Here is a 26997-nt window from a genome sequence, read left to right on the forward strand (position 1 = left end):
CTGCTTCACAAATTTTATTTTGTAATACATTCTTCCAGAACCTGGTTCATTTTTCCAGTTTTGTAGAAAAATAGATGTTCCAGCCACCATTTACTGAACTGTCTAGTCTTTAAGACCAATCAATATGTTCCCTGGAAAGATGAATAAATCTTATGACTAACCCATTTTCTTAAAATTCTTTAAAACAAAGAAATAACCTTTTTGTTCTCCCAAAGCACAGTATTTCAACAGCAGCAGCCAACATGGGGTTTCAGCAGCTTAACTTTACCCCCTATATAAAGCTTTGTATAAACCAGTGATTTTACTACAAAAACACTGTCCTTGAAAGAAAGGAGTGGCAGTCAGACATCAATGCAAAACTTGGAATGATTAGGTCATAAACATGGCACTTACAAAAGGGTAGCTTATTTGAATATACCACTTCAGAGCGGTTATTGTTCTGTTCCCTCAACTTTTATACCCACAAAAAAAAAACTCTCTTAAAAAAAATCCACCTTGAATGTAAGTTTATAAAACTATATCAGAAATGCCTTGTACCCAAAACAAGTGCTTAAAAAAAACTGCTAAGCAACTCTTACAATTCAGATATATTTTTATAACATCTAAGGCTGCAAGAGTTCTTCTATTCAGTAGCTCTCTGGCTTAAGACGACCTCCATCTCCTTCACTTACAAAACGCTTTCTGCCCCTGCAAAAAAAAAAAAAAATACAATCACAAAATTAAATATAAATTCTGATTACAATCTTTATTTCTATATACTTATAACAGAAAAAAACATCTGGCACAACTTTTTTTTTAACTACAAGATGAAAGAGACTCATCTATTTAAAAAATATTTTCTGTCTAAACTTTTATTTTTATGCTGAAACTGAAGCTTGGTGAATTTTTTTTAACATTACATAAATGGAAAGGTTACTAGAACTAAAATATTTGCTACCAGACTTCTAATTTGCCAATTACAAACATGGAAAATTTTTAGAAAAAAATTAATCCTGGTTATTCAAAATTCCATTCACAATACACATCTCATAATCTTTGGACTTCTTACTAATTCCAAAATGATCTGAGCCAAGATTCTACTCTACCACCATAGATTATGAATGGGAATAACCTCATTTTAAAAAGGAAATAGGACTACAACAAAAAGGAGTAGCAGTCACTTTTTTACTTTGGAATTAACTGAGTTAATTCCAGAAAGTCAAAAGTTCTTATAAGGTCAACAAAAATACTCAGAGATTAAACTTAAAAAACTAAGAATCAGCAATATTTTAAAAGTGGTGTGGCTTCTACAACTGTAGAGACAGTTCACTACTTTTCATTTGAGATGCCCCAGGGATAGACTTTGAATTATTGTTCACTAAGCAAAATAGAGGTGAATAAGTGCTAGCAATAAGATATATTAACTTAAGGAAAGTGAATGTACATGTACTAACTTTTGTAGAACCAATGGTTCCTACTAGCAACAGAACACATGACAGCTATTTGGGAAGAATTCCAGGGCTTTCTTAATATAAGTGTTAAAAAATTTTACACATCATTAACAATCACTATTAAACAGTTGCTATAACTTAAGTCTTAGTGACTCTAAATGTCAACCTACAAGTGGGATTTCTTCCCATCCTAAAATTTATTAAGGGGAAAGTGGCCTGAAGCAACAGCAAGAAGAAGTCTTGTATTCTTAAAAATGTGTCAAAAATATTCTTTTACCTTAAAAAAAAATTTAAAAGAGCTTGGATAAAAATTAAATTTAAAAATTGCTCTCAACCTTATGTTAACCCTAGAAGTTTGGTGATAATATGATATATGAAAGCCAACATCTTAAGGTAAAAAATCCAAAAGATGTTTTATTTCTAATTTGAACAGTTCAAACCATACCAAATTTCAATTATTTGTAGCAATGAATACATTGTTGTTGTTAGAATAGGAGAAATTTGCTGATTTTAAGTAACATGTACATTTTTTAAAAAGACAACAAGATTCCTAACTCTTAAAATTAAACTGATTCTTGAAAGTGCTAAATGAAGCAAAGCACCATGAAACAGCATAAAATACCCCTATCCTATTAGCCCAAATTAGCCCCAACCTGGACTAGTGTGAATGAACCATTATATTAGTTCTTCCACAGCACTAAAATAAAATAAAATTCCTCTTAAGGAAAATTTCAACCATTCTATGATTTCAGAAAGCATACTGTTATACTCTTGAAGGGCTGATATGGTAAACTGTCTTCCTAATTATAGCCTCTCTTAGTCTTCTAGAATACATATTGCAGCCAAAGAAACAATTCAAAATACCTTGAAGGACAAAGATCTCTGAGTGGTTTGGAAATTATTCCAGCTTGGAAACATTCTTCTACAAATCTCTCAAGCACAGAATATGAATGTGGGACATCCAGGTTAATGTCTGGTATTTCACTATAAATTCTTTCATAACCCTGAAACAAATATGATTTAATCATTATAAGAAATATTATTCCAAAAAAAAGAAATATTACTCCATTTAAACTATTATGCTAGATGATACAATTGGTATGGTATCAAATGGTATTTGAGCACAAATGCTCGTGGCTCTACCAGTTTAAAAACCAGTATAATACGCTTCTTGGAGAATATAGGAAATGGATTTCTTTTAAGAAAGATTTCCATTGAATTTACCGATCTCCCCCTGGAGAGAGATCCAAAAACACAACGCCCAGAAATATAGCCAAGTTGCAGAACTCCCAAGTCAAAGAGAAAATATTACAAGCAGCCAGAAGAACACAATTCAAATATCATGTAACTGCAGTCAGGATCACACAGAACTCAGCAGCAACCACATTAAGGGCTCATAGGGCTTGGAATAAAATATTCTGGAAGACAAAAGAGCTTGGAATGCAACTGAAAATCAACTACCCAGCAAAACTGAACAACCTCTTCCAGGGGAAAAGATGGACTTTAAATGAAATGGTAATTTAAAATGTTCCTTGTTGAAACAACCAGAGCTGAACAGAAAGTTTGACCTTCAAGTACAGGACTCAGGTGAACCACAGAGAGTGGAGGAGAAAGGTAAATTATGAGGGATTTAATGATGAACTACATGTATTCCTGTGTAGAAAAATGATACTGATAATACTCATGAATACTGATAATACTCCTTTAATAGAGCAGGTAGGAGGAGCTTTTATAGATGAAGCACAGGAGAAAGCTGAATTTGAAGATTGTAATATATTGTAAAAATGGAGTCAGTGGCTAAAAGGGAAATGTAATGGGAGTAAGAGAAAGGAGAAGTGGAATAGGCTAAGATATTTCACATAAAAGATTTTTTTGCAGTGAGCTTTTGCAATGCTATGGAAGGAAGGAAGGTGAGGGGGAATGAGGGAACCTACACTCTCATCACAAATGGCTCAGAGAGAAAACAGCATATACACTCAATAGGGTATGGACATCTAAAAGGAGAGAAGGGGGAAAGAGAGGGATGTGGATGATAGAGGAAAGGGTAGATCATAGGAAAGGATAGTCAGATATAACACATTTTCTTTTTTATTTTTTGCAAGGTGCTGGGATTGGTTGGCCTGTCCAGGACCACGGGGCCAGGTGGTTGCTGTGTCCCTGGGGTGGTATGTGGGCTTGGGACCAGGGCCAATGCTCTGTCCACTGCACCACCCAGCTAACCTACAGTACATTTTAGAAGTGGGACAGAGTGAAAGGAGAGAGAAAAAATAACATAAAGGTAGTGGGGAGGAATGGATGGAGCAAATTACAATCAGCAATAGCAACTGTGGAAAAAAAAGTAGGGGCAGCTAGGTGGTGCAGTGGATAGAGCACCGACACTGGAGTCAAGACTACCTGAGTCAAATCTGGCCTCAGACACTTAATAATTACCTAGCTGTGTGGCCTTGGGCAAGCCACTTAACCCTATTGCCTTGCAAAAAATTAAAAAAAAAAATATGAATGTAACTTCTGTGATGGACTTATGATAAATGTGATCCACCCGAGACAGAGCTGATGGTATCAGAACACAGACTGAAACACATTTTTTTTCTCTCTCTTTTGTTTCTCGTGGGGTTTTTGTATTTTTATGGGGGAGGGGGTGTTGTGTTTGCAAGAGGAATATTTTAGTGCCTTCTGTGGGGGGAAGGAAGCAAGAATAAGGGTAAATTTGTAAAACTCAAATAAAATCTTTCATCAAAAAAATGAATATAAAATACCTAGGGAAAAAAATATCTCCATCAAAATCATGCCATTGATTTCAATTAATACTTGTATAGTATGACATCTAAAGAGGTCTTAATGAAGACGGGCACTTTATTAGTAATGGATAATGTTATATAAGTAATGCTTTCCATTCACCCTATTTCTCTCCATAGACTTGGAAATTTTACTACCTGAATAATAAAATAGAAGGCAAGAGAATGAAATAAGAAATTAGTCAAGTTTTTTAATAATATATAAAACATAAAGGAAAAATGTCTAATAATAAAACATTTTAATGCCATCTATAGAAAACACATTTCTCTATCTTGGGAACAAATATTTACATTCATCCAAATCACTTCACACAAAGGACAAGTTGAACCTTCATCATTCTATAGGTAATCATATTGAACATCCCTATAACCATAAGAAAAAGAACTCTAATATTAGATGCACTAGAAAACTCTTAAATCGGGTAATGAAAATCTTTCAAGGGAAAAGAATACTTACTCTCTTCATTTGGTCCACAGTAATGGTAGAAGATTTCCAAAGGGATTTTAATAAATCCAATACCATTTTAAATGTGCTTTCTCCAGTTGACTCCAGAACCATCACAATTGCCTAAAATAAATCCCAAAGTTTAGTGAGTAATTTGAATTAGAAGGAAATCTAAGAACTTTCCATGAAAATCCTTTTTCTAACATCTACCTGAGAAGTACGCATCCTTAATATTAAACAAAAATTAGAAAACAACTCCCCTTTCTACTATTGCTAAAAGAAAAGATAAACATTAGCATTGTGCAAAAAAGCGTAACACTAATATAGTCTTGAAATTTATGTGAATCTTACTTCATACACGAGTTCATGGTGAAAATGAGGTACTTCTAGTTCTTTAAGGCAATGTTCAGCTTCAGATATGTCTCCAGAAAGTAAGTATTCTTTCAGTAGCATGTCAATCTGTTAGATTCAAAAATTAACAGATGTTATAATCTTTTCTAAAATTTCACCTTGCCTAAAGAAATATGTTTATTTCTCCCCATTGATTTAAGTCCCTTATTCTATGGCATTTCATAATTTAGCTTACTCCAAATCCATTAAAAACAGCTAAGAATACTATATGGCTGAAATATGAATAGAAAATTTTTTATTTTCTTTTTTTTTTCTTTGCAAGGCAATGGGATTAAGTGACTTCCCCAACATCACATAGCTAAGCAATTACCAAATGACTGAGACCATATCAAACTCGGGTCCTCCTCACTACCAGAGTGGTCCACTACACCACCAAGCTGTCCCCAAATTATTTTTATAGTTAACAAAAAAAAAATCTTCCCAAATCTAAAAACAACTAACAAGTGGAAAATGACAGAGAAATATACTTAACTCAGTGACTCAATTTTTTAAAGGAGTCATAGATATTGAATAAATTAAAATATTTTATAAGAAGGCATTTTATTAAATAATCAGTTATCAAACAACACTGATTTTTTTTGTTAAAATTGCTGTTTTGGTAACCAGTTTTTGATTTTGGGAGAAGAGGAAGAGAAAGTAGTTATGGGTATAAGGAATGTATGTGTGTATATTCAAAAAGAAAATAAGAGCCACCACTAGAGGGCATTTAAAGTAGCTAAAATCTGACCAAATTCAGTCAGACACTAAAAATCTTTCTATTAAAAGGCCTCTTAAGTGATCCTCCTGCCTAGGCTCTGGATCCATTCTTTCCTCCAAATAGCTGCCAAAATGATTTTCCTAAATGGCAAGTCTGGCCATGCCACTTCTCTCAAATATATAAAAGGAAAAAAAAAAAATGATTCCCTATCACTTTCAGTATAAAATACAAACTGTAAAGACCTTGCAAACCTGGTCCCAATCTACCTTTCCAACACTCTTATACATTGCTCCCCTTCCATTTTACAGTGCATTCAAAATGGCCTTTGCTGTTCCTCACATAACATTTCCTGTCTCCATACCTTTGCACAAGATGGTCCCTTTTCCTGTAATACATTCTCTCACAGTGGTACAGTGGATGGAGTCAGGAGGAGCTGAGTTCCAATTTGACCTCATATACTTAATAACTGCCTAGCTGTGTGACCTTGGGCAAGTCACTCTTAACCTTGCTGCCTTAATATTAAAAAAATTAAAGCCCCTTTTTTTTATTCATTTCAGCTCAAGTTTCGCCTTCCACATAATGCTCTTCCTTAATCACCCAGCCCCCAATCATTAGTATCCCTTTTCCCAAAAAATTACCTTGTCCACTAGGCACTTGTGGACTGTTAGATGATGCAGTGGATAGAGCACCAACCCTAGAGTTCTAATTTGATCTCAAATACTTAGCTGTGTGAACTTGGCAAGTCACTTAATCCTGATTGCCTTGTATACAGAGCCATCTCTAGTCATCCTGATCCATATCTGGCCACTGGACCCAGATGGCTCCAGAGAAGAAAGTGAAGCTGATGTCTTAGCATAGCCCCCCTCACTCAAATCCAAATCACATTCATGTCATGGTATCACCTTCCTGATGTCATGGTAGTCTTCATCATCATGACCTTGTCTAAGGGAAGAGACTTTTCATGCCTGTATATCTTATATCCAGTGTCTGGAAGACACATAGTAGGTGTTTAATAAATACTCATTCAATTGATGGTCAGGTATCAACTAATAATTCATCAAATTGAAACTTTAGCTAAAAAAATGAGAGGAATAGAAATGGCAAAGAGTCTGCATCTCTTCCTGGTCTTATGTCACCTGTGAGGTCTAAAATAAAAAGTACTATAAACTCTATACACAATCAGATTCAAATCCTTATGTTAGGTGGTTTTTCTTAATTGTTTTTCTTTATTAAAATGAAAGATTCACTTCCCCAAGAACTGAAGGGATGGAGAGGAGAAATAATCCCAGAAAAGAATGACATAAATTAGAAGGTAACTGGGCATGAATGCTATTAATACTAGTACAACCTCCCTACTTCACACATTCATCTTAAGTCTCAAAAGCAGTAATGTATATGAAGCAATTTACTAACCTAAAAGATATATGTGTGTGTGTTTATATGAATGTAACAGAGGCATGGTATACAGATATGTATACTATATATTATTATATGACTATCCCTTATAAGCCTCAAAAAAAAAGCCTTCAAGTTGTAAAGGCACCTGACTAAATTATAGTTATTGGTTTATTATCTTCAATGATATAGACCATTCTCCAAAGCTTCCCATTTAGAGCAAGTTATACAAAGAACTGGCCCCATCCGCAAAGTCTTTTTGATTGTGCTATTAAATACAACTGTTTGTTACTAGAAACTCTGTTGAAAGAGGAATAAATTGGGGCAGCTAGGTGGCACAGTGGATAGAGCACTGGCCTTGGAGTCAGGAGTACCTGAGTTCAAATCTGACCTCAGACACTTAATAATTACCTAGCCGTGTGGCCTTGGGCAAGCCACTTAACCCCATTGCCTTGAAAAATCTTTAAAAAAAAAAAAAAGGAATAAATTTAACCTTATGTGAGGAACCAATAACATATAAGTCACTATCACAATATCTATTTTATAAAGGTAAAAAAGGTATGCTATGAATATACAAGAGCCCTGTTATTTCAAAGTACATTGCTTATAATCCACACTTAAATTGGATTATACAACTCAAAATAAGTCTGATGACAGAATACTTTTCCCAAGATTAATAACTAGTCCTATTTAAGTCAGTTTTTAAAAGACAAAAAAGGATTCAAAATAAAAAGCATAAAAAAATTCTAAGCACCAATCAAGGACTAAAGAGATCACTTTAAAGTTCAAATACATATCAAAGTAACTTCAGACAATACCCAACTTCCATTACCTCTTTAACAAGATGATTGACTGATTGCTGTCCACCTCCAGAGCCCCATACACTATCTTTGCGCTTCCCACCTTTTGTCATGCTCAGAAGCACTGTAGCTCTGTCCAGAGCAGCTCTTTAAAAAAAAAAAAAAGGGTAATTAAGACATTTCAGATATGAAGTTTTTCAATTTTAATCAATCCTTTGACAATGAAACATTATGAAACACATGAATACAGAAAATACAACTCTTATGAAGATTCTCATATTGTCTTTCAAGTTTATATTAAAACCATCCTAGAAAAAAGCTGTATTTATAATAAAAAGAGCAATAGAGTACTACAAAATAAGTAAAGTCTATATTCTAACTCAGATCAAGATATGGAATTTTAAGTACTTAGGTAAAAAAAGGAACACTTTGCATAAATTTAATTTGCTTATACTATGAGCAGTCATCTAAATTGGAGCCTTCCCATCATTGGAGTCCACTTCATTCTAAGATTAAGTATCCTCAGATCTAGAGGAAATGTCTTGGTTTACACTAGAATTTCAATTTTATCTAAGAGAAGCTCAAATATAATATAACAAGTCCCTATGTATCTCCCATTGGATGAAAAAAACAAGTGGATTATAATTAACATATAATTCAGGTTCCTATATTAAAATAAAAATTTTAAGCAGAACTTTTTGTTTTTTGGGATTTTTTTTTTTTTAGCATTTTGCAAGGCAAATAGAGTTAAGTGGCTTGCCCAAGGCCACACAGCTAGGTAATTATCAAGTGTCTGAGGCCCCATCTGAGCTCAGGTACTCCTGACTCCAGGGCCAATGCTCTATCCACTGCACTACCTACCTGCCCCTAAGCAGAACTTTTTAAAAGTTCACTTTAGTGCTTTCATGGAATTTGGTAAAAATATAACAAAGTATAACCTAACTGACAATGTCCACAATTTATTAATCGAAATTTCATTGAATACAACTCAAATGAATTTTCCACTATGGTTTGAAATTCTGAGTATGAAGACAAATGAGCTTACTTACCGAGCTTGAACACAATCTACAGTTCCTTTGTAACTATCAATGTAGGTATTGCATAAAATTCCATCTCCAACAGCTCTAGCAATAAACTGTCCCACCAACTATAATGGAAAAAAAAGAACTAGATAAAAATTTATCAAATAAGAATTTGTTCATCAAAAGCAATGTCTAAATAAGTAAATATAAAAATGATATTAATTTCTCAATTAAACAAGTAACCCAAACACATTTTAGAGTTTTAGAGTCTAAGTCATCTCATCTTAGAGTCTTAAGAAATCAAATTTTCAAATTAAGATAGTCAACAGTAATCTCTTCTCCAAAATAAACAAACAAGCATACAGAAAAGACCTACAAAGCAAAATAAGTACATGTTTCTGACTAAATGACTTAGTCATTATTTTTTTTTTATTTAGAGTAAGGGATCTCCTTCCAACCTTTTTCTCCTCTGGCAGTTTGCCCTTGTAATCATCATTCTGGAATCTTAACTCTCTTACTAATCTACTAGTTTTTTCTCTGCTCTCTACAAATGATCAGGTCTTCCTCTTGTTTAAAAAGAAAAAAAAAGCCACTTGATCCTATCATTCCTTCAAGTTATCAATCTATATTTCTCTTTCTTTTCACAGTCAAATTCTCAAAAAATGCTAATCAACCATATTTTCTCTCCTCTTACTCAAAGAATCACAAAATGTAAGAATTGGAAGGGATTGCAGAAACCCCTATTTAATTCAAACCACAAATATTACAATATACCTGGGAAACCAATCATTCAACAAAACTCATTCTCACATCTCTATGGAGGAGAAATCCATTACCTCCTGAGAAAGTTTATCTGTTGCATAGCTCTTTACTTGTTTACCTCTTGCAATTTGGCTTCCAAACTTCTCATTCAATTAAAGCTTCCCACTAAAGTTACCAACGATTTCTTGTTAAATGCAATTTTTTCTTAAGCTTCATCCTTCTTGACCTCTCTGGCACTGTTAACTTTCTCTTTCTAAATACTCTCCCCCCTCTCAGTTTTCATGATACTCCTCTTTCTTGGTTTATCTCCTGCTTCTCAAGCTTTTCTCTAGTATTTTTGCTGGAACAAAATATCATACATTCATTTATAGGATCTAGAGCTCCATCCCTTTTATAGTCCAGTAAACCAAGATGATCCAGGAATGCTAAGTGACTTGCCCAAAGTCACAAACCCTCTAAGTGGTGACTGATTATACAGTAAAAAAACTGGGGGGGGGGGGGCAACATGTCAAATAATTGGCAAATGTACCTGAACATAATGGAATAATAAATCATGATTTTAAACTTTTGAGTTTTCATTAGCTTATAAACTCCCTAGGCACTCCTCTTTAACAGGATTGATTTGCAACAACTCCACAACCTAAAGCCTTAATGACTTGCTAAAAAGGGACAAAAGGAGAAATGATAATTTATCCAGCATCACAGAGTCAAAATGTGTCACTGACAGGACTTGAACCCAGGTCATCCTCTCTATTCCATAGTCTATTCTCTATTTATAATACTACGCTATCTCTTATATTACATTTAAAATACTAAGAAAAATACTAAGAATAAAAAGAAATATATGAATAAAGAAAGCAGAATCAAGAATATGAATAACTATAAGAAACATCAAAATCTGAAAAAATAAAGAAAAAACATTTACTATTATTACTTTTACTACAAACTTTACTGTTTTCATAAATACATCTAAAAATTTTAAATAACTGGGAATTTTTATCTGAGTTTTTGAATTTTTGCTTTTGCTGACAGTTACTAAATTTAAAGTTTTTAAATACATATTTCAAAAAAATTTAATGATTGGAAATGATATCAACATTCTATCTCTTTTCTATTTATTCATTTTTATTAATAAGTTAAAATTATAACAGGCACATCCTTCCTATTATCTTTATCACTCACTTTCATTTTGTGAACCTAGAATAGCTGTTACAATAATACATTAAAGACTATTTTATTTTACTGTCTAGACCGGGGCGGGGGGGGGGGGAGGACCACACTATGCAGCAAATTTCCTTAAATCAACCCTTTTTTAAAAAATTAGCCAATTTTCTTCAGCCATCACTTTTTTATATTTCTCATAATATTTTTAATTTGAAATTTTATTATTTAAGGACATAAAATAAAATCTTATTTTCAAAGTCAAATAAGCAGAACTAGGAATATTCTGCACACACTGACAACAATTATTTTTAAAAACCCACATATGAAATATTGTAAGGATTAAAGGGGTTTGACTTGGTACTTACTAATTGTTATCTTTCAAATCTGAAGGTTTAAAGTGAATTTTTTTCTTGTAAAATTGATTAAATTAGTCATCTGAATCTAAACATAATTCATTTATTTCCTAATTGTTCCTAATTGTAGCTTTTTAGCAAGATATAACAATAAAGTAAAAAAAAAAATATTCCACAACAGGAGTGTTTCATTACTTTAAATGTATCATGCCTCTCCAGTGAACAGCTTAGTGAAGTAAATTTGGCTTTTAGCTATAAAACTTTAAATTTTAATTATACCATGTATCAGTTTAGTAAGATGACATGAACAGGAGATAATGGTATGTTACTATAATACAAGAAATGTACAAACCTGTGGTGCTCTAGGAGTATCTAACGCTAATTCAGGTAGTTCTTTAAGCAATTTATCAAATGATTTTTCTACATCATTTGTGCTTACTACTGTCCCACAAAGGTCAGAAAGTAGTTTAGATGTCATTTCTCTATGACTGGCCTTTCCCTCTAAGGCCAAAGACACTGCCAACACTGGTACTCCACTTTTCATCTCACCAAGATTTAAATCTCTTAGCATTTCCTAAAACAGAAAAAGTATTATACATTCTATAAAATCATAAAATGTATTATATTTTAAAATCAAACTTACTACCTAGTAATTCTTAAATAGAGAAGAAAAATTCTGACTCAATGTCTCTAATTTTACCTACTGGGTATATTTTCCCTATATCTAAAGCCACTGATCAAGTATTTTTAATTTTTAATGCCAACTTAGTAAACATTTCTATGCCTCCTGGAGCATCTGCAAAAGCTGCAAAATAGTGTTTTACTATTAAGGAATACTGCATGTCCTAAATTCATGATGTAATAACTGTCACTCTTTATAGTTATGTTTCAATTCAACCAGAAGTAAGTTTGTGTTACTGCATTATTTTAGGCACCTTTATACTGTATTTGCCCTGCATCCAAAGTTTTCCTTTCAATTGAAAAATAAAGCATCACAAAGTTAAAAGAAAGATTCCATGCATGAAGAGGTAAAACAAACTTGACTAATACATTACATAAAAAAACAGATACCTATCTTCCAGGAAAATTCATTTTTTAAGAGGGTTGCTTAAAAAGATACTAATTTTTCTTAATTTTATCATGTTAATACAGATGACTATAAATGACTAAATTTTGAAAATTATTTTACATATGAAATTTGCTTTTTTATATCATAAAAGCCAAGCAATGCAAATTTAAATAAAATCCAAGGTTTAAATTACTATTTCAGTACCTTTTCAAGACAAAATGACATATCAACTGAAAATAATGGTTTTGATAAAGACAGTTATTTAAAAAATTGTCTGATCATGTAATAGCAAAGAGTTTTATCCAATTCCAAACTATTTTAAATATGAGTTATGCACTGGTCAGACCAACTGGGGCTAGGACAATTTATGTGATAAATCTGAATTCAAAGTCTAATCTTCAAAATATTATTCAAAAGTCAAATTTCAAAATGTGTGTGATTTCACAAATGTGAATGTTTCCCTCAATGGATGCTGTTTTTCACTTAATCATGTAATTTAATGAACAGCTGAGGTTTAAAAAAATACACTGCTTAGTGTCTCAAGGATGAAACAAGATAACATGTGACTAACTCTGTAAACTGTAACATATCATTTAAATGTAAGGGAATATTAGGATGATGACCTTTTCATATTATTTCATAATCGTGTACTCCCCAATATAAATAAGTTATAGATGTAAATTTTTAAACATACTGCAACTTCATTAGTATCTCCATGTTCAAAATATTCTTGTATAATTGGTGTTAAAGTCTTCTCAAATGCTCTTTCATCCAAAGGTAGAACAACTGTTTCATATACACAATTTTCCTGGGGAAAAAAAAGAGCTTCAAATGCCTTGAACACAAAATTCTGATATTTATCATTAAATTTATACTGACTACTTGACAGAGTAATCTCACAGGTCAATAATTATTCCATTATCGGATGAACTATGCATTTTAATACACCATTAACTTTTGAGACAGCCTGTAATAGTGTAAAAAAAGATAAGATTTAGAATCAGAGAACTTGGGTTCAAATCCTAGCTCAGCCACTTCCCACTTAAGGGTCCTGGGGCAACTCACTTTACTTCTCTATGGCTCATTTTCTTCATCTATAAAATGAGAGGCATTGGATCAGAGGACCTCCAAAACCCCTTAGACCTCTTGACTCTTGAATCCTATGATCCTATTTTAAAGGACTACAACTAAGTAAATTGTTAGTATTACCTTTTTAATCTAAGTCATATTTAGAATAAAAATTCTTAGCCATATTAAAACAATCCTAAGACATTGTCAAAAAGATGAAATTAAAGCTGAATAGCTAGTTTTCATTATAATTATAAAGAATTATAAATATAAATTGTTTTTTAAAAAACTAAGAAGGACCAGAGTTTACAGGATGGTTAAATGTTAAGACTCCAAAACTCTCTATACCAGAAGCATCATTTTCAGATCTCCAATTGTGCTGATGGTATTAAAAGGTCTTTGAAGTAGGTGTGGTTCAAATTCAAGATTCAGAAAGGAAACTAAATGAACTTTAAAAAAGAAAATAGTTTCTGAATTTCATTTTAGACTAAGAAAATACTTATTTCCTCTTTTTTTTTTAGACTGGTTTCAGTTTGAACCACAAATTTTGTGAAGACTGTTTACTGAGAAGACTAGTAAATTTTTTAAGGAACAAGACAGAAGTACTTGCTAGTACAGTATTTATTTTTTGTATTGTCTTAAAACTATTTGCATTCCTAGTCAATTTTAGTACAAAGATTAAACTACCTAGCACACACCATCTACTTGTTTTAATTTTTATTTTTTTAGTTTAAAAGGATGAATTGCTTTCCAAGAATATGACATCCAGTCCAGGGTGATATGAAGACTATTAGGTTGGAGTCAGGCAACAGTTCGAATCTTTCCCATCCCAATTACTGATAAGTCTGTAATGTTAAAAATTAGAACATTTAAGTGGATTTTCTTATAGACCTTATTCAATCCATGTTTGAGTACTTAAACATCTAAGAATTAAGTAGCGATTAAAATGACTGTTTTCGAGAGTTGATAGTATCTGCATTATATTTCTTTTTCAAAGAAATTAAAGTAGTCACCCTCCTCCCCAACCAGCAAGGCAAAAAATTTAAAATAAACAAAGTTCTGACAATCAATTATAGGTGAGGTAGTCACTATACAAATATAGAAATGAGACTGCCCCTGCTCTTAAAGATTCTAGTGTGAAAGTATCTACCTACTACACTCTTCAAAATTAATTTAGTTTCCTCAGTATCAATAGCTTTACCAAAGACTATGACTAAAGAAGCCAAATTACTCAATATAATAACTACTGAAAATTTAGCCCTATTCATATAAATGGACATTTAGAGCAAGTGAAAATATTCTAAACAAGCAGAATTGTAATATACATTAGTAAATTAAATAATATTTTTAAAACTATTTCATACAAATGCCTAAAATTTGAAAGTTACTATATATTTGAAATTTCTATATGAAATGTTTTGTTAAAATTACAATTGTTATAAACCTTAATTACCTGGTCATCATCATAGTTGGGATCTTTAACATCTACTTCTTCCACATCATATACCTGACCAGGTGTACCCCACACACCTTTGCCTCCTGCACCGCCTGATGTAAAGAAGTTGAGAAAGAGTACAGCTCTCATCTCATATAATGTTAATACTACTCACAAATACTTTTACTGAATAAATACAAATAATTAGTGTCAGTTCAAATATATTTAGCAAATCTTATTTGGAAAGATCTCTAAAAAAAGAGGATAGTTTCTGAATTTCATTGTAGATTAAGAAAATACTTGTATGTATACACACACAAGCACGCATGCGCACACATACACACACACACACACACACACACACACCCTCTATAGATATAACATCAAACTGTGGCAAAAAGGTATTAGATTCAGTCTTCAATGTTGAAAAAAAATTAAAACTTCTAATTCAATCTGATTCCATTTCATATCTGGATACATATTCAAATGAGATTAAATGAAAATTCGAGATTATCATATCTTATTATCGGATCCATATATTTGTTAGTAAATGAAATTTCTATTTCCCTGTTCTGGCTCTGTGATTTATATTCTCTTTTTATGCAAATTACTTTGAGTCAGCGCTAAGTTATGGCAGTTAGGTAAGTTATAAGTCATAAACTACTGAATGTGTGCAGCATTTATCTAAATAGGAATAAATTCAAAGATCATGGTGTTCAAAGTGTGGTTTATTATTAATTTCATTCAATTCAACAAACAAACCTACTGGATATAAACAATTAACAATGATACTGGGGGAGAAATAAAGTTTAGAACATATATGGCCTTATAAGCAGAGGTCTCTAAAGACAAATGGATTAACTTCTGCACTTTAGCAATATACTAATACAAAAAAAGGTTTTATTTGAATCATCAAGACATATTCCATGTTGTGTCCATTTCAAAAATCAAAAATCCATCATTAAAAAACACTTTTAATGTTGCTCTTCTATTTAAATTTATTGGATTGTTTTTTCTAGATACAAAATATTAATTACAAAAAAAGTCTTTCAACTACTTCTGGAAAATATTTATTATGATATAAAAGTAGGATATAAAGTTAATGATAATTTAATATTTGTGAAGTATTTACTTTCAATTCTGGTAAACATTCTATACCAAGAAAAGTCCCTACCCTGAGTTCAAACTGATATTGAATAATTAAGTTCTAGTGTGACTCAATCACTCCAATGTGAATTACAATTTATCAGACCATTAAAAAAACTTCAAGAAAAAGATTAAAGTTATAATCCACATCATTCACAAATTGGTGAAAACTCAAATTGCACTGAAATTAATTTAATATATGAATCAGATTAATAGGAATAAGAATTACTTTAATACATTATAGAATCATGTAAACAAAACCAGATCTGTTCAGTGAAAACAGGAATATAATCTAGTTTCTAACTAATATTTACGAGAAGAGACATACATAGCTAAATCATGATACGATGGGCAAATAGTAGTGACGTTGCATTTGAAGTATGTCCTTTTCACATAGTGCCTGATGTCCACAGTGAGAATCATGTATACCAGTAGCATAAACCTTAAAACAGTATCCAGTACATACAGAATCTAATATATCTACCACTGTAATATCTAATATAAAGCTAGATGTAAATCCAACTTTTAATTTTGCACATTTCACAAATATAAATGCCTAAGGTAACCAAGTGAACTTAAAATAATGTTTATATAATAAAAAACAAAAACACTTCCTCCTTTCCAGTTCTTGTATCTCTCCTATTCCCAGGAGTAAAAGTCAAAAATACTAGGAAAAAGCAATGTTTTTCTCTCATTCTCCTTTGAACTTAATCCATCATACCAACCTTTCTTTGGTAGTCCCCTTCCTTTTCCAGACCGGGACCGCCTGTCCAGCAACTTCCCCTTAGGACTGGTTGGTACAGTAACACCACTTCTTAGGGCCTCTCCTCCATTATCACTAACAGAATCTCCTCTCCCAGAATCCCGGGAAGAATTCTTTCTCAACCGCCTCTTTGCTTTTGCATTAATTCTAGCTTCATTAATGGAGGATGCCGGAATCCAATTTCCATTTATTTCATTTTTTATTTCTTCAGTCCCAGCATTTTCTTCATCGCCAGAAAACAGAGAGTCACTTAAATTATCAGATTCTCAAAAAAAAAGATGAGAAAAAGTAAAATTCTTAGTGTATACTTTAAACATCCATTACTAAAATAGTGAAAAGTCTTTACTCCACAAAGAACTGACAAAAATATTTTTTTTGTATTAGCATGAAACATAAGTTAAATCAAGAAATCTGTTGTCTAATTTATGTCGAATTTAAGCAGTTTTTGGAAGAAGTGGCTATAAACTAAAACCAATTATAAAAAATCACTGGAATTTAGGAGACTGAGTTTAACATGTGGGTGGGGATCCTTTGAAAAAAAATAAGAGGAATACAAACCATATGCATGCAACTTGGCCTAAGAAAAATGAGTCAGTGAAGATTTGAATGCCTAAAAACAAAAACAAATTCTGAATACGTACTATAAATGAGGCCTAAGTAGATACAGATATTGTTGACCCCTGAACAATTCTAGTAAATCAGTAAATCACTGAAAATTCAATGAAATGTCGACCCACTTGAAAGATAATTTACATTAATATGCCAAGGACTCTGATTACAGCTAAACGAAATAATCTAACAAAACCATGAAAGTGATACTAAAATTAAATTGTGCTGGCTCTTTAATACTAGGAAGACCAGAATTTAGGAATACCTCAAAGGAACAAACCTGCATCAACAGATAGCATATTTTTTAATTCATAAGACAAAGCAAATGGAGAGGTAGTAGCATGAACATTTTTATTTCAAATATTAGATGATTATTTTATCATACTGCTACATAAAATTATATTACATAATATTCTACATGTGTAGAATTACACATTTATATATAGATATACCTCTATGTGTATGTGTATATATATATATATATATTTTTTTTTAATCAATTGATGCTCCTAGTCCTTCTAGTAATAATTACCTAAAGTTTAACAAACTTAGCTTGGCAAGTCTACATTTTTTTAAGATCCTCTAGAATATAGACACAACATATCTTGCTAATCTTATCTTAAGCTACTATACGGTAAAGCTCCATTCCAGTTAAAATGATTTACTCATTACTCCTTACATATACAATGTACTCCCATCTCAATCACATTTGCTTTCTCTTGCTACCATCTCTGATACATTATATCCTACTTATCTAAGTTCTACCCTTCCCTAATCAAGGTCCAGTTCAAATCTCAAATGCTTCTTTAAGTTTTCCTTGATCACTTTAACACACACAAGGATTTCCTTTTCTGAATCACAGTTATCACCAACAATATGTCAATTCAATGGGAGAGTCTATACCACCAATCTGACATTTCTTATATGTTAACTGATACTGCTTTTATCCTTTACTTCTATGTCCAATTCCCTATGCCACTTTGTAGCCCCGGGACAGAGTCCTAAAAAAATATAGCTCACATTTATATAGCTTTATATAGCATTTTCTAGTTTATTTTCTTCACAATATTCACAATAAAGCACAAAGGTAGGTAGCTAATAATTATTATCCCTATTTTGCAGAATAAAATGTTGAGGTACATTGAGGGTGACTTGTCCATCTCAGAGTTATTAAGCATTAGAGCAATGCTGTCATACTCATACAGAAAGAGATCTCTAGCATTTGCATACTGACTTAGAAAACTACAAATTAATTATGTTGTTTTGAATTTTTATTAATTTTGTTAATTATTTACCAATTATATTTTAATCTGGTTCAGTGGCAAATTCTATAAAGCTATGTATTGTACCCAAGTCTTCTGATTTCAATTTCAATTTTCTTTCAATTAATCCACTGAGCAAAGAGCACTTTCAATAAATGTTTCTTAACTACAATAATTATACATTTAAGTGGCCATGACATGACATGTGGCCATCAGCTCAAGTCATAACTAATATCTTTGGTATTTTAAAATAGGACTAGAGCTATATATTAATTTCCCCAAACCCCATAGGGTTAGATTTTTATGGACAAGTTTCTGTACAAGAGTTATATTTATTTGGATAATCAAATATTTATTTTAAAAACCTTTTAAAAAAACATACCATCTAGGATTGTTACACTTTTTATAATATGTAACCAAATAAAAAAGAAAAGGTCTAAAATAGTATTATAAAGCCAATTTAAATGAGATACATTCTAACAGGTAACTAAACATCAGAAATTTTCTAGCCTAATTTTACATAAATGTATATTCACCTTAATTTCTATACTTTTCAAATAGATGATCAAGAAGTACCTACTGTGTGCTCACCATTGTATTAGGTGACACTAAAATACAAAAAAGTTAGCTAAGATGTTTTCTTCCAAGTGGATACTTTTTTCCATTTTTATCTATTCAATATATTAAAATATAAATAAGTTAAAAGTAGAATTTCTCTCTGACAGTTAACTATTGTAGGATTTCCCTAGTTTACTTTCTCTTGAAATTACTTGTAAAATGGCAAAACCTTTATGAACTGATGAAAGGTAAAATATAAGAAGAACCAGGAAATCACTGTGCACAGTTAACAGCAGTGTTGTAACAATGATCAACTATGAAAGAAGTAGCTGTTCTGATCAAGGAAATTCCAAAGGACTCATGATGAAAAATGCTATCCACTCAGGAGAACTGATAAACTCTGAATTCAAACTGTAATATAATTTTCTCATTTTCTTTATTATCTTGCTTTTGTAAAAAATAGTGCTAATATGAAAATACAGTTTGCATGATTTCTTATGTATAACTGATATCATATTCCTTGTCTTCTCAATGGTTGGGAAAGAAGCTAATATGGAAATTTATTTTGCATGATTTCATATGTATAATTGTTATATTACTTGCCTTCTAAGTAGTTAGGAAAGATTTTGGAACTCAAAATTTAAAAAAAAGAATGTTAAAAATAACTTTTAAGTGAAATTTCAAAACACAGGTGTAGTGTGTATACCTACATCAAAACTGTACACATTGCTAAATAAAAAGTGACAATGTAAATATTCAGCAACATGATCAAAGAAACAAACACATTTAAATATAAAATATTTTAAGCATATCATAGGTTCTGAATTTATAGTGACCTGAATATTAATGAAATTATAAAAGTCAGAAAAATGGTAAGCTAAAAAAGTTATTGATATTGTGTACATGCAAAAATATCAAAACAAAAACATTTTAAAGTGACAAAAAGAGCAGCTTATACCTTTGACAAATTAGATGATTGTAAACATCTAAGACACAAGTCTTTATTCATGATGGAAACATGTTTTAAAAGCTAGTGAATTCATGAATAGTTTTGAGACATTTTAAAAAATTTATGGACAACTATGAGTAAAACTATAGCATAGAACACATGGCAGAATATGGTTTTTTTTTTCAAAAAATTCTATCCCTCTTTATGTATTTTTCAATTATCTTTAGGATTTATCATTAAAGAAGAGTATATGGAGATGATAGAAACAAAGGTAGGTAACCATATGATTTTTCCCTCTTATTATGAATTTTCTATTTAAAAAAATAATTCACAAAATGATTAATTTAAAAATAGCTCAGTCCAAGGGGAAAAAGGGGGGATAATCAAAAACGGCATTTTCTTCAGCTAAAGAATTGATTACCCAAATAAGGGATAGGTAGGCATATAATCTCTTTTCATATGATATACTTCATACAGTTTTTTAGAAAATCCAGATCATATTATTATCATTCAGTACATTTTGGCTCAAAGTAATCTTATAAGATACAGTTGAAAAACCAAATGTTATTACTTACCTGCAGGATGAACATTTAGTACTTGCTCATTTTCTACTTCCATCGTTTCTTAATTACACTTGCACTGATTAGACAAACTGATGGTAGTATTTTTTTTAAAAAAATCTATTAAAAAGAGAATGAAAATGAAGTTTGCTGAACATCTGAAAAAAGAATAACAATACTTAATTAAACCCAGTTAAAGGCTTACTACTTTGCTATCAGTATAAAATCAAAATACTTGTTAGGATTGCTACAGTACAGGCAATTCCAGTTAATTAACACTACAAGTGGCCAGATTTAAGCATAGGTTGGACAATTCTTTTATTTTGAAATAAAACAACAGCAGTTATACATACTATTTCTTTTCTCCAACATCATGAAATCTCCAGGTTTCACATTCATAAAAGGTAGGTGAATGTTCTAAATTATTCCCAGCAGTAGATCATGGGAGTTACTCCAGCATAAAATATTACAACTTTAGTATAGTATTTTGACATCATCATTGAAAGTTACATCGAATCTAATTCTCCTTATCTCTACATAACTGTTCTAATTCACTATCATTACCAGTAAAGCTAAAAATGAGATTTATTTTATATATTAGAACAAAGATATATAAAAATCTGATGATACTTGTATTAACTTTTTAAAGGGTTTTAGACAAGTATCTAAAGTTTTAAAATACTCAGTGCTTGTAAGTTTCATTTAAATTACCATTTTTCTTCAATTATATCAATTAACCTTGTAGTGAATTAAGAGAAAAAATAAAATTCTCAAAGATTATTTTCATCAAAATAATCAAGATATAATAACTGCATGAATATCTAAGTGGAATTACAGAATCTCCTTCTCTAAAGATTTTTACAAATAGATTTCTATTTCTCATATGACTAAGATCTAGATTAACAACCACCTTATCCCTATGGCTTTACATATAATATACTTCCATTACTTAACTTAAGCAAATCTTTAATAGTAGTTTTGCATAAAAATAAAAAATAATTAATAACTCCATTAAATATTATCTTCCTTCTAATACCCATTCAAATAGTTACCTCATCCAATCATTCAGAATTCCCCAGTGTTCTGAAGCACTATATTTTATTAAGAGTGTTCACTAATGCAGTTCTCACAATGGTGGGGAATCCAGATTGGCTGTTTAGTTTGTGAGGTTACTTTCTTTGTTCCTGGTAGAATGTTCCATTACAATCATTCCACTAGCAGTGTGCTCTCCTTTTAAAAAACAAAATGCACACATTAATAAAGCTTTCTAGTATAGAAGTTATGGACAAATATTTATTTTGATTACAATATCACCTACTATTACATTAGGATAAAGAATGTTGTATCATTTCTTATAGGAATCAAAAAATCAAATCTGCCTTAAAACTGAAAATGTTTTAATTTCAAAATAGGTAGATGTTTCCCTTTCACTTAAAGAAAACATTAACTAGTCTAAATAAACTGGCTTCCTCTTAAAAATATGCTATAATTGTTGGTCAATGGAGAAGTAGCTCTATGGCTTCAAAAGATGAATAAAATGGATGTTACTCTTTAATTTCATAAAGATTAAAGGATTATGTCATTTATGATACTTATGATACTTTTTAAGGACATGATTGTCACCAACACCACATTTGAAAAAGAAAAAAAAGTAACTTTACAAAGGTATTTTACATAAGTAAAATATCTTGCAGAGACATAAAAGAGAGTCAACAAATGACTATTTTGTTCTCTCATGTAGATGACTGTCATATTATGTCCCCTGGTGAGTCAAATAAGCTATACACTGGTTTTATGCATAGTAATTCATCTGAATTCTGTCCTGCAAATTCTTGCTCCAGCTTCATACACATAAAGAGCACTCCAGGGTCTGAGGCTCTGAGATGATCAACTTCCCTACTAAGGAGTTGGGTAACTCAGCTCTCTTCTTAGAGCCTCAGTCTACAAAATCCCATTATAAATACCATCAGTATATGACTGTGACTACTATATAATTAAGTAGATGTAGACATATATCCAACACCAAATTCTATTTCCCAAATAAATGTCTACTTTTAGGACTGACAAAATGATCAAAATACACATAACTCATATCAGACATGAAATTTTAAAAAGCTCATTGTATTCTGGTCACTAAAAATAGCACATTCACTATTTTAAAGTACCAAAATATTATAGAAAAGAAATTAAATTATCACCATGAATATTAACTATTTCTCTATTAAAACTGGTCAAGTTTAGTTTCATTACACAGGAAGAATTCCTGTTTGAGCAATGATTCCACAGAAAATTTCAATCACAATTGACAGCAACTTCTACTACTCTGACAGAATTGAGATTAAAAAAAAGAGTCTAGGGTCCTTAGGTTTAATCTCTATGATCAGTGTGTGTATGTTTTTAAATTTGTTCTTTAAATATACATTTAAATTAAGTTGTTTCTGTTTCTAAAAATTTTAAATAATTTGGCCTAAGAATCCAAACCCCACATCCTTAATACCAAACCACAAAAGTGAGGGTTTTCTTGTTAAAGTTATGCCTACAAGTCACCTAAAAACTATCCTATTTGAAACACTATTTTCTTTCCTATGATGTTCTACACAAAAATAGTTTCATTGCCAAGATATTTCCAAATAAAAACAAATATTCTATTCTTACTTTTGTCCTAAAAAAATAAAAACATCAGTATTTAAGACATATATGAATTGAAAAATTATGTTAATATTCTCTAATTGCTATCAGAACTTTAAGCAAATGTTCTTATTCCCCTCCCCCTCAAAAAATCCAACTTTTTTTTTTACTAACATAAGCATCTTAGTGATGCAGAAACAGTCTCTGTGGTAAACACCAGATGGGATTTTTTTTTTTAGAAATGATTTTTACCTCTTTTTTTTTGGAAAAAAAAATTTGACCAAAATCATTCCAAAGTTCTTGCAGAATTTAATTTGGAAATTGAATGAACCCCATTATCAGCAAATAATCCAGGATATTAAGCTTTCTGAGGTGAAACTTAAAAATCATTGTCATTTCCAATCCTCTCCTCTCCTGCCCTCCCCTCAAACATTTTTTTTGCTGAAATTCTGATAAAAAAATAGATATCCATTTTAAAAGTTAGCTCCACTTTTAAACATCTGCTTGAGAGTCTGTCGGTGTTATCTACCAAGTCCCAAATAGATACTGAAGATAAATGAGATTATATTTTCAGACTGCTTTGAGTTTTAATTTAGTAACAGAACTGCTATTTCACAGAAAAAATTTACTATGATACAGATAGTTCTCAAGTGCCTTTTAAGGGAAATGACTGATGTGTTTTTTTTTTTAAAGACAACAAAAACTTTAGGAAGGAGAATAGATGTGATATAGCTTTTACCCTCTCCAGTTCCTGGCCCTTATCTCAGATAAATCTTTTCCTAACAAAACCAAGACCTACTTCCTACAGACTGCTCTCTGAACATCAGGTACACCTTTCTGAGATATAAAGTGAAATCTTTTTCCCTAATCTACTCTTCCCCACAAATCACTTCCTAATTTGTAAGAAAATCATAGGACTCAGCAGCAGACTAGCCTAGTCCTCCAAAGAGAAAAAGCTCAGAGGGTTTCAGTAAGTGAATTATGTATCTTTCTCCTGGATGCTAGTGTCTGGAGAATGTGCCTCTCTTTCTTCTCGAGGTGTAGACAGGCTGTGAGAGTTTACAAATACAAGGCCCTCTCCAGGAAGCAAGGGGTGGGGGAAGACTAGGTTTTACACTAAGAATTTCAATCATAGAACATTCTCTCCCTAAAAATTGATATATTTTAAAATTGGGAGGAGGAGGGGATAAAATTAGTACGGAAACGCTCTTCAGCAAAGAGGACTGATTCTTTTGGATCACCTCCTTAAAATGGAAAAAGGGTTTTGAGGAAAACAAAGTCCTTCCCCTCTTAAAAGGGAGAGGATGGGGGAGGGTTGGAGGAGAGTGGGAAAGTCAAGAGAAGGGGAATAAGGAGGCCTGGAAGGGAGCCATGAGAGAGGGAGGGTTCTGCCATCTAAGAAAGGTTGGAAATGGAAAGAAGGGGGATGATCTCCCCTCTCAGGAAAGCCGATGGAGCTTTCCTTTCTAACCTGGATGATAAGGGAGGAAAGGTCTTCCCTCTGAGCTAAATGAGAGGAAGCCTAACGGGGGTCTGGAGAGGGGGAAGCAAGCCCCCCCACCCCCGGAGCTGTAAGAAAAAGGGATGGTCTCCCTTCTGTAAAGGGGGGCTTCACTCTAAAGACCGCGGTGGGGGTGCGAGGCAGGAGGGGGGGGTCTGTGCACCCTTTAATAGCATCTGGAAGAGAGAGGAAGCTTCCCTTCTAAGGGGGGGGGGGGGGCTGGACCGGATGGGTCTTCTCTAACGGAGCTGGAGGGGAGAAAGGGAGGGGTCTCCTTCTAACAGGGCTGTGGGGGGAGGTCTGGAAGGGAGAGGGGGTTCCTCCTAAAGAGTAGGTGGGCTTTCCCTTTTCATAAGAGCCAGGAGAGAAGGGAGGAGGCCCCCCCCAAAAGCGGGAGCTGGGAAGGAGAAGGGATGGGGACTGAAGGGGAAGGAGCCCTAGATAGGGGCTGGGGGATGGAGGCTCAGCCCTCAAACGGGGGCTCCGAGGGGGAGGAAGACGGAGAAAGGGAAGGGATGCCTCCCCTCTCATGGGGGCTCAGAGAAGGGGGTTCTCTCTTCTGATGGGGGCTGAGAGAAGGGGGGGGTCTCCCCTGTGATGGGGGTCGGAGAGAGTCTCCTCTGGAGACTGAAAAGGGAGGGTCTCCTCTCTGATGGAGGCTGAGAGAAGGGGGGGGTCTCCCCTCGATGGGGGCTGAGAAGGGGGGGTCTCCCCTCTGATGGGGGCTGAGAGGGGGGTCTTCCCTCTGATGGAGGCTGAGAGGAGGGGGTCTCCCCTCTGATGGGGGCTGAGAGGAGGGGGGGTCTGCCCTCTGATGGAGGCTGAGGGGGGGGTTTGCCCTCTGATGGAGGCTGAGAGAAGGGGGTCTCTCTTCTGATGGGGGTAGAAGAGGGTCTCCCCTCTGATGGAGACTGAGAGAAGGGGGGTCTCCCCTTTGATGGAGACTGAGAGAAGGGGGGGTCTCCCCTTTGATGGGGGCTGAGAGGAGGGGGGGTCTCCCCTCTGATGGAGGCTGAGAGAAGGGGGGTCTCTCTTCTGATGGGGGTAGAAGAGGGTCTCCCCTCTGATGGAGACTGAGAGAAGGGGGGGTCTCCCCTTTGATGGGGGCTGAGAGGAGGGGGGTCTCCCCTTTGATGGGGGCTGAGAGGGGGGTCTGCCCTCTGATGGGGGCTGAGAGGGGGGTCTGCCCTCTGATGGAGGCTGAGGAGGGGTCTCCGCTCGGAGGGGGGCTGAGGAGGGGTCTCCGCTCGGGGGGCTGGGGGGGCAGCCCCCACTCACAGAAGGAAGAAGGGGCTCCTGGGGGCGGGGCCCTGTCCCGGCGCCTCCGTGGCACGGGGCTGGGAGGGCGCGGGAGGCGGGACCAACCTCCCCGCAGCCGGCGCAGCCGCAGTGCCCGGGCCGAGGGCCTTCCGCGGGGTCTGGGGGGTGGGGGGGCCGGGGCCGGGGTGGGGGGCCGGGGGGGCCGGGGGGGCCGGGCCGGGCCTCCCCGCCCGTAACGTGCGGCCGCCGCCAGGGGCCGAGAGAGCCTGCGGCGGCCCAACCGATACCAACCCCTGCTCGGGCCGCTGCGCCGTTCGCCCCGCTCCGCTCCCGCCGCTCCCGCGCCTGGCTCTGCCGCCGCCGCTCCGCTCCCGCCGCTCCCGCCGCCGCCTCAGCGCCTCTCTGGCCTCTCTCGCTCTGTTTGTTTTTGTTTTGTTCTACCCAGTAACACGGGGGCGAGAGGCCCGCGCCGATTGGCCGCAGCGCGGAGCCAGGTTGTCCAATGAGACGGCGGCAGAGCCTGGAGCGAAGGGGAGGGAGGCAGGGAGGGAGGAGAAGAGAACTGGTCGCGGGAGAAGGGCCTGTAGGCGCATGCGCGTCTTATTTCTCTGGCAAGAAGGAAAGGGAAAGGGGGGGAGAGGGGAGAGGGGGGGGAAAGGGGGAGGGAAAGGGGGAGGGGGAGAGGGGGAAACGAAAACTAGCTCCAGGACGAGCTGGGAGGTGGAGGAGGAAGGGCTGCGGGCGATGGACGTGCTGCGCACTGCCACATTGTTTACCTCTGAATAAATAAATGAATAAATGAATTTCTTTGGCTTTTTCATTTCAAGTTTCCCCACGACTTGCTATTTTTTGCAACATCTCTGGCTTCCTCTGCTTTCCTTCTCTCCCTGTTCTCAGTTCAACCCAAGTCACTAC

At 34.4% G+C, this 26997-nt stretch overlaps 1 protein-coding gene across 5 annotated transcripts; it reads right to left on the reverse strand.

Moving 5' to 3' along the window:
• On the reverse strand, positions 1–26487 carry PDCD4 (programmed cell death 4). Of its 5 annotated transcripts, XM_074233725.1 has the most exons (14): positions 26374–26487; positions 21746–21923; positions 20709–20813; positions 16718–17020; positions 14865–14959; positions 13038–13151; positions 11627–11848; positions 9023–9120; positions 8006–8120; positions 5022–5129; positions 4683–4793; positions 2295–2434; positions 579–687; positions 1–131 (listed from the first exon to the last, which is right to left on the reverse strand). In XM_074233725.1, exons 3-13 carry the CDS (start codon positions 20749–20751, stop codon positions 627–629), a joined length of 1410 nt encoding a protein of 469 aa, XP_074089826.1. In that variant the 5' UTR covers positions 20752–20813; positions 21746–21923; positions 26374–26487; the 3' UTR covers positions 1–131; positions 579–626. The 5 variants fall into 5 exon arrangements, with proteins under 5 accessions (XP_074089826.1, XP_074089822.1, XP_074089825.1 ...); XM_074233721.1 differs by having other exon boundaries at positions 1–687; XM_074233724.1 differs by having other exon boundaries at positions 1–687; positions 20709–20851.
• Positions 26488–26997: the final 510 nt, after the last annotated feature.

This window comes from Macrotis lagotis, chromosome 4 (assembly GCF_037893015.1).
Source record: "Macrotis lagotis isolate mMagLag1 chromosome 4, bilby.v1.9.chrom.fasta, whole genome shotgun sequence".
In the NCBI taxonomy this organism is placed as follows: Eukaryota; Metazoa; Chordata; class Mammalia; order Peramelemorphia; family Peramelidae; genus Macrotis; species Macrotis lagotis.

What these genes read in the sequence shown, in the direction of transcription:
- PDCD4 (XM_074233725.1), bottom strand. Translation starts at nt 20,751, where the DNA reads ATGGAAGTAGAAAATGAGCAAGTACTAAATGTTCATCCTGCAG. An exon ending in CCAACTATGATGATGACCAG is followed by an intron (nt 13,152 to 14,864) that starts GTAATTAAGGTT and finishes TTTTTTCCCCAG; the next exon opens with GAAAATTGTGTATATGAAAC. An exon ending in GTAGATTGTGTTCAAGCTCG is followed by an intron (nt 8,121 to 9,022) that starts GTAAGTAAGCTC and finishes TTTTTTTTAAAG; the next exon opens with AGCTGCTCTGGACAGAGCTA.